Genomic DNA, 12,129 nt, shown 5'->3' with positions numbered 1-12,129 from the left:
GCGCCTCTGGTGCAGCTGGGAAATGCTGCCTGAGTAAACTGTGCCTTGGGTGAAATTACGGGAAAATTGCTCTTTGATGGTGCTGCCATCATTAGAGGTGCCTCGGTAATGTGTTTGCACAAGGCAGGGAGGAAATTAGGCAGGCTGATTAGGGCAACAGGCAGAGATGTCTCATTTCCATGCCTTGTTGCTGCATTAAACCCAACCCAGCTCCTGAGACCCCCAAATCCTGCCCCATTCCCCCCCCTTCCCCAAGATGCGCACTGCAACGCATGCAGTGGGGTTGTGTTCAGCATGACAAACCCAAACCCCAACATTTATTTTTTTTCCCCTAAATGAAGAGGAAAGAAGTAAATAATATAAAAAGGCACCTCCAAAGGGGTTTATGGAGGCAGCGATTTGGGGTTGGCACCCCACAGGTGCCTGCTTTCCCATCAAATAAGCAAAACCTCCAGCCCCAGAGTCCCACATACTGCTGAATCCCCTGCCCGCTCCCCAGAAGGATAACCGTGTTGTTTCAAGCTTGAAGAGCTGGAATGCAGTTTTTTGTATGGATGGACAGGCTGTCTAGGAGAAGGGCCATCTGCTAGCATGGCCCCGGCTCATGTTTCACTGGAAGCATCCCGAAGGCTGTGGGAACACACTATTTTCAACAGGGATCGGGGAATGTGATGTGACAGGGCTGGGGGCTCAGAGGGGCTGTTCCACCTCCCTTCCCACTACTGTGTGAACTTGATCCCAAAATACCCCCAGTGGGCTGAGCACTTCTGTATGGGAAGAGCAGCCCTTGTGATGCTGAGCAGAAGGTGAGCAGCTTAGAAGGAAAGCATCTCCCCCAGACGCTCCCATCCCACTGCAGAGAGCTTCCAGCCTTAAACTGCAGTCCAGATGCAAGTCTGGGCACCTCTCATCCCTTGTTCTCACCCCATTCTCTTCCCTTGGATCATACAACCCAATGGGCAGTCACTTCCATGCACAACCCCACTTGAAAACTTACTCTGGGGATGAGCCAAGAGGCAGCCACACGTTTGGCACCCAGGTCTCATTGCTGTGGGGCCCAGGAATCAGGAGGAGCAGGATTGTCTCACAGGATCTGGTGCGTTCCCATTCACCTGTCCTAGGGTTTGCAGGGCAAAGGGCTGGAGGAGCGCTCCATACCAGCACACCCAGCTCTGCTGTACAGGCAGCATCACCCTGGATATCCTGGGCTGTTTGCTGGAAGGCAGCCACCGCTTGGCAGTTACTTGGTTGCCTTACAAACAAACCAGAGCTCAGAGCCTCCGTCCTTGCACAGAGAGGGAAAGGAAAGCCCTCAGCATCTCCCCACAGCACCAAGGGCAAGGATTCTTCTTTCACCGCATTGCCTTTGAAAGCTGCCTGCCAAGAGATGTGAAGCCTACACATACCCAGGGGCACCCCCAGGCGTTTTTCTGCTGTAAAGAGGTGGGAGTGCCAGCAGAGCCTATTCTGCTCTGACACAAGCCCAGGGCTCGCTGCAGGGCTCTGGGAGCTCCCTGCCATCAGGATCCCCATCTCCATGGCTGGGGAGTCCCGCATTCCTGCCAGCCTGCAGCGCTGGCGGCTCCGAGCTGAGGACAAGGTGTTGGATTTTGAGTTTGAGGTGCTGAGCGCCCAGTTCAACCGGCGCGGTCACTACGCCCTGCGGCTCTCCGTGGAGAACCCACTGCTGAGGGACAGTGGGGACAGTGTCCGACTGCGCACTGGGGATGGGGACAGCGTGCCCACCAATACCGGCACCACCGACACCGTGCTGCAGGGTCACCTGGGGGAGATCTGCGCCTTCCAGAGGAAGAAGTTCACTTTCACCCTGCCCAGAGGTGAGATGCTGGATGCCATAGGGATGGGCTTATATAGCAGGAGACCCTACAGTGTCCCCTGCTTCAGGGATGGGCTCGTGGCAAAGGGGGGTCCCACAGTATCCTCTGCCCCAGGGATGGGCTCGTGGCAAAGCCGGACCCCAGGCTTGGAAACCTACCCCTTAGCATGCCCGTAGCTTTGCTCCTGCAGCAAACTGTTGAGCCTGAGTTGGTCTCCAAAGCACCTGACCAGGTTACTGCATTGGTGACATGGAAGGGACACCAAGGCTTGACCCAGCACTCCCATCAGGTTACTGCAAGAACGACAAGAACCACGACGTGCGGCTCCACATCGAAGCCTTGCACTGCCCTGGGACCCTACTGAGGAGGAAGAGGGTGGGTGAAGCCTTCTTTGCCATCTATCCCCGTCCTGACCAGCCACGGGTGAAGCTCCTGGCAGGGCAAGATGAGGACTGGTACCGCTACAGTGCAGTGCTGGCCCTGCTGCGGGCAGGCAGTGAGCAGCCAGCCATGCACTGCGGCCACCTGGCCTTCATTGCTGCCCTGCATGAGCACCGGCCACCTGCCCTGGTGTCTCCAACACCATCACCCCATGCCCAGGAGAGGGGACACCGAACAGCAAGCACAGCCCCGTTGCATGCATCCCCAACTGGGCCACCTCCCAGTGCCTCCTTGCACTCACCTGAGTCAGCCTACCACTCACTGCTCGCTGAGGTAGGGAGCAAGGGGGAATACTGGGGTTGGGGCGGGTCCTATGGGGGTGGGAACTCAGCCCACAGCAGTGGGTTGGAACTTGATGATCTCTGAGGTTCCTTCCAATCCAAGCCGTTCTGTGATTCCCCAGCTCAGCTCACTTCACCCTATTTACCTCCCAAGCATAGGATCTGCAGCAGGGCGACGATCCCCTTAGCCCACCCCAAATCTCCTCACTCCCCCAGGCAGCCCCTGAAGCACCACCCCATGGAAGCAGAAACCCTCCATCCCCACCCCTCCCTGTCCTGCCCTGCCCTGGCAGGCTGGGATCACCTGGTTCCCATCAGCTGCAGCTGGAGCTCTGGGCAGAGCTTGGTAATAGGAGGAATTTATTGCATAATAGTTATTATTATTGTTATTATTACTATAAGGTTTGGTCTTTGAGGGCTATGGGGGTAGAGGAGGATGATTAAATCTGAAAGAATGGGTTCTAGAGTGACTCTGTCTGTGTGGGGGTGCCCCTACAAGCCCTCTCCTCACCCGTAGGTGCCACAGACTGACCCTGTGCTCAGCTCCTCCCTGGATCTGCAGGGTGACTCCATGGGTGAGCAGCCTTCCTCTTCCTCCTCGTCTTCTTCGGGGCCACTGAGCTTCCACCTCTCCTCACCAGAATCCAGCCTGGATCCAAGCCCGTGGACAGTACAGGTTAGTGCAGGGCATGGAGGAGATGCCATGGAGGAGACCTTGGGTTGGGATGCTGGGGCCATGGAAATGGGAGAACAGGGCACCAAATTTTGGGATTTTAGCCCCAAAACGCAGCTCTGTGGTTGGAGGAGCCAGGCATGGTGTCAGCGAGTGGCTCATAAAACACTGACCACTGTCATGTGGGCTTGTAAATCTTGAACACTTCATCTCCCAGCTCAGATGGAGACTTCTGGAAACTGTCAGCATTAGCAAAGCAGCAGGCTGCACTTGTACGGCGTGCCACTAAAAGCTGTGCAAACAAAGGGAAGCGGATGGGCCCTGCCCAAGGGGCATCCCACTGGGAGCACATCTCTGCTGGGAGCAGTTCACACCTGTGAAAACATCTCTCGTGGAAGCTGAGATGCAAATGGGGCCAAGTCTTGTGCTCTGGGGTCCTCCCAGCACTCCGCTTGCATCCCAAGGCTGTCCCAAAGGCTGTTTTTTTCCATGGTGGTCCCAAAGGCAGTCCCATCCCTGTCCCATGGCTATCCCAAATGGCAGCCCAAAGGCTGTCTCATGGCTGTCCCAATGGCAGCCCCAAAGGCTGTCCCCATTGCTGTCCCAAAATCCCAACACCTTGCCTTCCCGTCCCAATTAGTGGAATATTTACTGGGCAAAACCCGTGATTAGTGAGGCTTGATTGAGTTTGCTCAGCACATGTCTAGACAGAAAAGGCGATGGCAATCGATAGGGATGGGAGCAGGATGGGGGCTCGAGGAAACACCAATGCAATCCCCCCTCACTGCGGGGCCCCCGGGGGGAATGCAGCACTCGGCAACGATCAATCACCTGCTGCTGATGTCAGCATGCAGGCATTTGCAGAGATGGGTTTTATTTAAAAATTAGAAGCTGAGAGGCGGGGGAGAGCTGGCTGCTGGGAGGGGATGAGGTGATGCTGGAGCCCTTTGCTTGTTGTGGGGTGAGGAGGGACAGTGGCCTTGCATGGTGCCTCGGTTTCCCCTTGAGATCATCCTTATGGCAGGGCTGAGTGTTTTGGGCAGAAGGGAGCCGGGGGGGGTGGGGGGTGTGGAAAGGAGAGTGCATTGTTGGTGTCCTCATCACGCAGAGAAGCTGATGTATGGGTACTGAGCTCCTCCCAAAAGGCCAAGGCACGGCGATAACAATTTTCTCATCTCCCCTCAACCTGTGGCTAATGTATTCCTCGGCACGAAGTGAGAGGCTCTGCTGCCTGCTCAGGCACCTCGAGCACATTGCAGAGCCAGACGGTCCCTAATTGTCCCAGGGTTTGGGCATGGCACCTTGCAGCTCACTGCACGCTCCCAGCCTGGCCATTTCCAGCCACCCATGTGGCATGTGCTCAATGCCATGGGTGAGCGGTCGGGCTGGGCGAGCACAAATCCCACAGCATCACCCCAAGGGATGCCTCCTCTCACCCAGCCGTGGGGAGATGCCAGCTTTTGGAGCTCTCCTTGGCAGACAGAGCTGGTTGCCAGCCCATGAAGGTGTGTTGCCAGGCCAGCTGGCAGCCGGGCACCCATCCTGCCACAGCAATCTGTTGCTCTCAGGGCACGGGGATCACAGCCCTCCCTCCCCATGCATATGGCCACTGGGAGCTGCTTTAGGGGTTGCAGTTGGGTCATTTTTGCCCACCTGGGTTCCTGGGATGTGGATGTTCACGCCACATGCCCCATCTTGCTGAGCGATGGATGAAAGCTTTTTCCTCCCTGATAAAAGCTTCTGTCTTCCCCTCACCGGGGCTGAGCTCTCTGTTAGTGGGTGATGGATGGCGCGTGTCTCCCATCTGTGCCCTGGCCACCTCGTGTCACTCATCGTGGTGACAGCCAGGGTCATACCACCTCCGGGCTGAAGAGAAGGGCCGCGAGCTGCTCCATTCACTGGAAAGCCAATGAGGCTGAAAAAACAAACTTTGCCAGCAGGGCGATGAATGACGCCGCTCCGGCGAGCAATTTGTCGGCCTTTGAAAGGCTGTCAGGATGATGGGTTCATCGGGGACTTCACAGGCATCCTCTGGAGGCTCTGCGTCCCACACCTAGCATCACGTGTCCAGCATCCCACACCCAGCATTCCATATCCCACACGCAGCATCCCATGCTCAGCATCCCTTGTTGAGCATCCCATCTCCTGCGTCCTGCTCCTTTGAGAGGCACCAGAAAGGAGCTTAAGGTTGAGATGACCACGATGCCGACACCAAGCCACCCTCCCTGCACTGTCTTTGCCCTCTGACAATTGATTTTTCCCCAGTAATAAGCAGTCTCCCTGAGTTCTGCGCATCACAAGGCTCTGGGTCTCCCACCCTGGGGAGCCTTTGAAGCATGGAAGGGGGGAGATTTTGTTTCCTAGATGGTATGGAAATCATACATTGGGATGCTGGAGCAGCTGGGTGGAATTTCTTGGTCCCAATACCCTGTTTGCATTTATAGAGATTGAGATGAGGTCAGGAATCTGGTACGAGCAGAGCAGCAATATGTGTTTTCTCAGCTCAAATGGAGCAAAGAGCTCAAGGCAGGGGCTCAGTGGGGAAAAAGGGTATGTGATTCGCTCATCTCCAAGCAGGAACCCTTTGGGAAGTGCCTCGCATCGACGTGCGGAGCGAGCGGTGTCTGCCAGCACTAATTCCTGCAATTTCAGTCATCGTGTCCCTTTAAGTGTCAAAGCGTCTGCCTTTCTGAGAAAAGCAAATGGGGCTAAAGAGAAAAAAATTGCTCTGCTTTAAGAGGAAGGGGGAAGGAAATCAGGCGCGTGGCGCTGACAAATATAGAGAGCGTAAAGCTCCCCTAATGGAACGGGAGGGAGGCTGGGCTGCCAGCACGCTCATTATGTGCCAGGTGAATTGGGAGTTGTGCTGCAGGAATGGAACCAAATGGCTTCAGCAAAGAGTTGGCCCATAGGGATCCCCCCCCCGCCCGGGGCAGGGATTGTCCTGGAAAAGGGTTGTGATGGGAGGGGGGGCACCAAACCGCCCTGTGATCTCTAATGAGCACCCTCAGGGTCCCCTCAAGGCGACATTGTGGATGCAGAATGGCAGTGGATAATGAAGGAAGCGATGCTGCTGGGGTCTGTGGGGCCAGGGATGCCCTCTGCATGTGGGAGGAGGATGTTGTTCCATCTCCCCCCCTAGGATTAATTGGGTTTGGCCGCTTCCCCAAGCTCATTCCGGAGCTGCATTGCCTTCCTCACTCCACTCATCAGAGACAGGCCGGGGCCTGTGCCATGCAACTCGGCATTAATAGAGCCTAAATGAGATTTTGCAGCCCCAAATGTGATTAGCTGCCTGCTGCGGTGCAGGAAACGGGAAGGGCTGGGGATGGGTGGCACCGGGGTCAAGGTTGCATGATCCCCCCCCCCACATCTGCTCCTCCTGTCCCTCCGTGCTGCAGGGAGCAGGGGATGGGTGACATAGGCAGCAGAACATCACCTTTTGAGGGGTTGGGACCCCCACAACCCCACGCGGTGCCTGGCCCCAGTTACACCATGCTGCAACTCCATTGCCATAACCACAGCACTCAGTTAAAGCCCAACGCTTTATGCCTCGCAGCGTGCTGAAAGGAGCCTGGGGAGCCATCGGGGAGGAGAGCTCACACCGGCCCCAGTCCATCTTCCCACTGTTGTTTTATGGGGTCTCCAGGGGCGGATAAAGCTGTGCCATCCAATAGCTTCTCATAAATCACTGCTGATGCTGCAGGGGAGCCCCAGTCACACTGAATGCAGGACCCCATTCTGCATCACACCATTGGCACACCTCCCCACTTTGCAGCATCCCATGTATGCACCAACCCCTCCATCCCTTCCCCAAGCCACTCTGGGCTATGGGTTCATGGGTTCAGTGATGCTCCAGCTCCAAAGCTCCAGGCTGCAAACTCCACCAGCCACAATCTTGCTCCAGAGGACCAAGGAGCATCCCAACAGCTGAACCCTTCCAGCTGGGTGTTGTAGGGTGGCTCATTGTGGCACTGGAAAGACTGGGGCTATGGGCTGGCAGCGTGCTGTTTGCAGAGCCCAGCATGGCTCACACCTGCTATTTTTAAATGGTTTTGTCGCTGTGCTGAGCTTTCCTTAGCTGTACCATTTGTGAATTTTCTATTAAAATCCACTGCTAATTATCACCCCGCAACCGTTGCTAGAGGTACGATACAATAGATTTTCCAGGAGACGTACGTACAGGCGTTGGCAGCAGGGATGTGTGCTGGGATAGATGGTGTGTTATCCAGATTGGGGAAAAATAGGAAAACATGAGAAAATAGTCCAAAAATCAGATGTCAGTCCCTCTCCGTGCTCTCTGAGCATCTCTTTTGGGTGCTGCCATCCGCCCTGCGTGTCTTTGTGCAGCGAAAAGAGCAGATAGGGGGTTGTTTGCCATGGGGAGTCCTTTGGTTCCACCCTGCTGAAGCCAGCACGGTGCTCACAGCGGGGTGGTGACATGTGGGGGGTGTAGGACAAGGCAGCCCCTCGTTAGGGACCGGGGAGCTGAAGCCACGTGTCGGCTGGGATCTGCACGCAGAGGCTCTGAGCAGCCCGCGGGGCGGAGGGAAATGTTACAGTGCATTATAAGCACCGGGGATATGGGGATGGGGAGGGGGGATGTCTCTCACATGCTCGGGGTGTGAGCGGCAGAGGGACGGTCCCCCTGCAATGAGGAGCAGCTTGCGGCCTCTCCGTGCCTCGTCGCATCAGCTGGTGTGAATTAATTGGGTGGGGAGAGGTGGGGGGGTGCTTGCTTCTCCCCTTCTCCAAGGGCTGGGCTGGAATCCCAATATCTGCCAAGTCCATGTTAACACAATGTGGGGGCAAAATGGGGTGACTTACCCGCACTGTTAGGGTCTGGGGGACCGTGCTTGGGCTGCAGGATGTGGGTGCCATTGCTACCATCACCCACCTATCATCACTTTACCCCCTGTCTAGTGGAGTAAGACATTCTATGTGGCCACAGTGTGTTTTTCCAGCGGAGAACCTCTCTGGGAGCTCCTTGCCAGGACATAAATCCACACGTGGGGCATTGGGAAGTGAGCGTGCATAATATCGAAAGCCAAAAGTGATGTCAAAGCATTCGGCTGCTTGGTTTTTGGGATGATATCATAATAAATAAAAGAGTGTTTTGATAAATAAAACAAGACACCCGGGCAAGGAGAACTGCATTATGCATGTGCCAGGGGATGCTATTAGGCGGCCGTGCTTTGGGTTGGGCAGGCAGAGCCCCGGCGCTGGGGCACAATGCAAGGGCTGAAATTTTGCTGGGGGAAATTGCTTATTTTTTCTTCCCCAGGCATCTTCCCCACAGCAACACCCAGTGAGTGCAGAGATGCTGCGGGATGTGGGGCTGGAACCTGGGATTGTCTGCTTGGGATCAAGCAAAGAGCCAGGAGCAGCTTTACAGAGCTCTGCTGTGCAAACAAACTGTTGCTTGCTGTGTGTTGTACAGAAACACTGAGCCATGCAGCCCCTTCGTCACCCCATCCCCATTTCTTGCACCCCCCCCCCATCAACCCTGGTAAGTCCCAGGCAGGAGTTGTCTCTATTTCCATAAACCAATTACCCCCAGATAATCTCAGGAGATTTAAACATCAATATCCTAAACGCCAGTGCGAGGGTTGGTGCAGGTTGGTACGTCTCTCCCTCTCCATCCTGGTGCCGCTCCATCACAGCATCGCCATGGTAACGGGGGAGTGATGGAAGGGGTGGGGGGGGGGGAGGATTCGGGATGCAGGACACATGAGGGGCCTTTTAGTAACCATAGTGAGGGAGGCAAGGCAGAAGGGAATTGCTGATTGTTTGTCAGGGTGCTTGCTATGAAGGAGGGCAGCGTGCCTCTGCGCAGAGGTGGGTTTATCTGCATAGGAAGGAGCTGGTGGGAGCTAGGTTCCACCCGGTGCATCACCCCAATAAGATGGGAGTGGGATGAGGACAACCCTGTTTGCATGGGTTTGGGATGCTCTGCTCCCACCCTGACCTCCATGCACGCTGATATACCACTGCTGGCTGCCGTGCTGCAGGGCTGACCTTGGCAGGTGCAGTGCAATTAGCGGCACAAAGCCTGCTGCCATCAGAGTGGGATACAGGGTGAAAAACCCCCGTGCTTCTTCCTTTCTGCACTTCAGCAGGGAGAGAAGAAACTCAAGGTCGCTGCTGAATGCTGCTGAGCTACCCAGAAACAGACAGCCCCACTCACAGCCCGCTGCTGCCCTGCCCCTTCCATTGGGAAGGTTTTTTTCCCCTCCACTTCACAGCTCTTGAATGCTCTCATCCTTAGGCAAGTCTATAATGAAGGGGGCCCGGAGCAGGCAGTTCTCACCCTCCTCCTCCTCCTTCTCCTCCCAGGCCTGGCTTCATTCGGACCCCAAGCACGTTGCTGGTGGAGCAATCCCCCACAGAGCTCATTACTGGAGAGCTGATTTTCCTGCAGCCCCATGCAAATTCCCACCTGCCCAGGCTGCCCAGCTCAGCTCCACATCCCACAGGTGGGCTTTGCTGACCACAGCTGCCCCAAAAGGGGACAGTAGGAGAAGCATGGAGAACATGCTCCTTGCAGCAATGGGGCAGCGAGGGGCCACCAACTCCATCCATGCACCAATGGGGCAGAGAGGGGTCACTGAACTTATCCCTACTGCACTGGGGCAGTGAGGGGCCACCAAACCTATCCATACCCCAATGGGGCAGTGAGGGGTCACCAAACCCATTCCCACTGTAATGGAGCAGTGAGGGGTCACCAAACCCATTCATGCTCCAATGAGGCAGTGAGAAGCCACCAAACCCATTAACAAGAACAGAGGGAGGTCTCTCCACCACCAGCCACTTTTCCGCTGCCATGTCCCACCAATGGGGTATTTGTGACACTTTTGATAACACCACGTCACAGCCTTCATGGTCCCCATCCAAGTCAGGCTGTGAGCAATGGATGCTCCTGCAGACAGGTGCCCCAAAGTAGAGGGATTCACCCCAACCCAGCCCTGATGTGGAAGACGTGCCACAAGGGCGAAAGCAGCACAAACCAAGCATTATCAGGATATGCAGCCCCTATGGCTGCAGTAATTATTGCTCAGCCTTGTTACGTGCTGGCTTTAATGACAGCGGTCGTTAACATTCAATCTCCTCTCTTCCCGGCAGCCCCCTCCCCATCCCTTCATCATCAATACTGCGGATAATTAGCCTCTGGAGCCCGCAATGGCCCTTTGGATAAAAGGGGCTGTGCACACTGGGATCAGGTGTTCAGTACACGGCACAGGCTCAGCCCTCACCCATCCCAAAGAGCCCAGCGTGTGGGGGCTGAGCATCCCAAATCCCCTTATCCCCCCTTGCTTGATGGGAAGGAGCTCCCCAAAATGTTCCAACCAATGGTTCTCCCATCAGAAAGCAGCTTTTGGGGATGCACCCCGGGTTGGCCAAGCAGGAGTTAAGGCTGGTGCCTCTTGTCAGGTTGGGGGAAGGGAAGGCCTTGATGGCAGCATAAAGAGAGGGCGGTTTTGCCTTCCATCAGCTCCTTCCTTTTTTTTTTTTTTTTTCTGATAAAAAGCATCGCTTTGCGCTTGTCAACTTGTAGAGTGAGTCACGGGGGCAGAGCTGAGAGAACGGCAGGGAGGCATGGGAGCACACACAGGGTCATGCCATGGGGCACCCACCGGATGCGCCCATGTCACTCCTGCTGCAAGGAGGGGATAAAGGCAGGGAGATCCCAAAGACGGAGCTGAGACCCAACAAACTCACTCCGTGCTTCCCAATCCCCTGTTGCCAGGGCAACAGGATGCTTCGAGTGACCAATTTGGGTGCACCCAAGGAGGGCATGGCTCTCCCCATCCCGTGTATTTTTCTGCATCTGAGGAGCAAAACGCTGCGCCAACGTGTTCGGAGAAGCCATAAATAAAATATGACTTAGGGGAGGCCGGCCAAACGCCCAGACACCCGCAAGGCTGCGATTTCCCATCAAACCCGCCGGTGCATTTCATTCATTGCAATAATTGTTGGTTTCTCACCCCAGCCCGCTCTCATGCAGGGTGTGTGGGATGTGGAACTGGGAAGAGAGCGGGTGCCAGCACGGGCTGATGGCACTCGGTGGCCCCATGCAGTGTGTCACCACGCCTGTCCCTTCCCATCAGCGTCTGCACACAATGTGCTCACCTCCAGCAGCCAACACCTCGCTTATTTGGGGGGGGGGGGGGAGGGGAGTCGGGGAGAGCAGGGGGATGTGTGCCCATCTGGTTAACCCCTCCTTGCCCAGCTGGCTACGGGTGAGCTGCCTGAGCTTGGGCCCATTCTTCTTGGCTAACTCCATCTCCACTCGTGCCAACATTTAGGGCTGCACCACGGAGAAAGAAGGCTGCCCCTTCCTCCTCCTCCTCCTCCTCCTCCTCCTTCCAGGCTGCAAGGCTCTGTGCCAAGCCGTCTGCCCGCATCAAAGCATCAGATCTGACACCCTGCAGGGAGCCCGTGCTGCCCCAAGTACCCCACACACACCCCAAGTCTTGGGTATCACCAACATGGGGACAGGCTGGGGAACCCCTTGGCACAGCAACCCAGTGGGCAGTGATGGCCCCACTCCATGGCAAACCCCCCAAACTTCCCATATTCAGAGTGGGTTGCTTTGAGGCGGTGAGAATTTTCCCCATCTTTCATCATTTGTGCCCCCCCCCAGGGGAAGGTGTGTCAGCAATGGGGGAATGGGGAGAACCCCACTCACCTTCAGCCCCGAGCGATCGATCTGATGGCTGCAACTGACCCCGAGCCCCTTTGCAAAAATAAACCAACAACCAAACCAACCAACCCTAATATCCATAAAGTTAATTTCTGGTGATTTCATTGCCCCCTCCCCAGGGAGCCCTGCTGCCGGCCGGGGGGGTTTGGAGCTGCAGCCCGGGGGGGTCAGCAAAAAAGGGGTCTGCGTCTG

The 12,129-nt window shown here is 56.0% G+C and overlaps 1 protein-coding gene across 1 annotated transcript in view; it reads left to right on the top strand.

The window, feature by feature from the left end:
* The first annotated feature begins 442 nt into the window (after positions 1 to 442).
* CCDC33 (coiled-coil domain containing 33) overlaps positions 443 to 12,129 on the top strand; it is a 23,089-nt gene continuing 11,402 nt past the window's right edge. Inside the window, exons 1-3 of the mRNA XM_090148652.1 lie at positions 443 to 1,838; positions 2,128 to 2,552; positions 3,078 to 3,236. Of these exons, the coding sequence (XP_090004778.1) occupies positions 1,538 to 1,838; positions 2,128 to 2,552; positions 3,078 to 3,236 (885 nt within the window). The 5' untranslated portion in view covers positions 443 to 1,537. The remainder of the gene's footprint in view (positions 1,839 to 2,127; positions 2,553 to 3,077; positions 3,237 to 12,129) is intronic.

Source organism: Phasianus colchicus, chromosome 12, assembly GCF_987193195.1.
Source record: "Phasianus colchicus chromosome 12, bPhaCol1.hap1.1, whole genome shotgun sequence".
Lineage (NCBI taxonomy): Eukaryota > Metazoa > Chordata > Aves > Galliformes > Phasianidae > Phasianus > Phasianus colchicus.
This window is presented reverse-complemented; position numbering and strand designations above follow the sequence as displayed.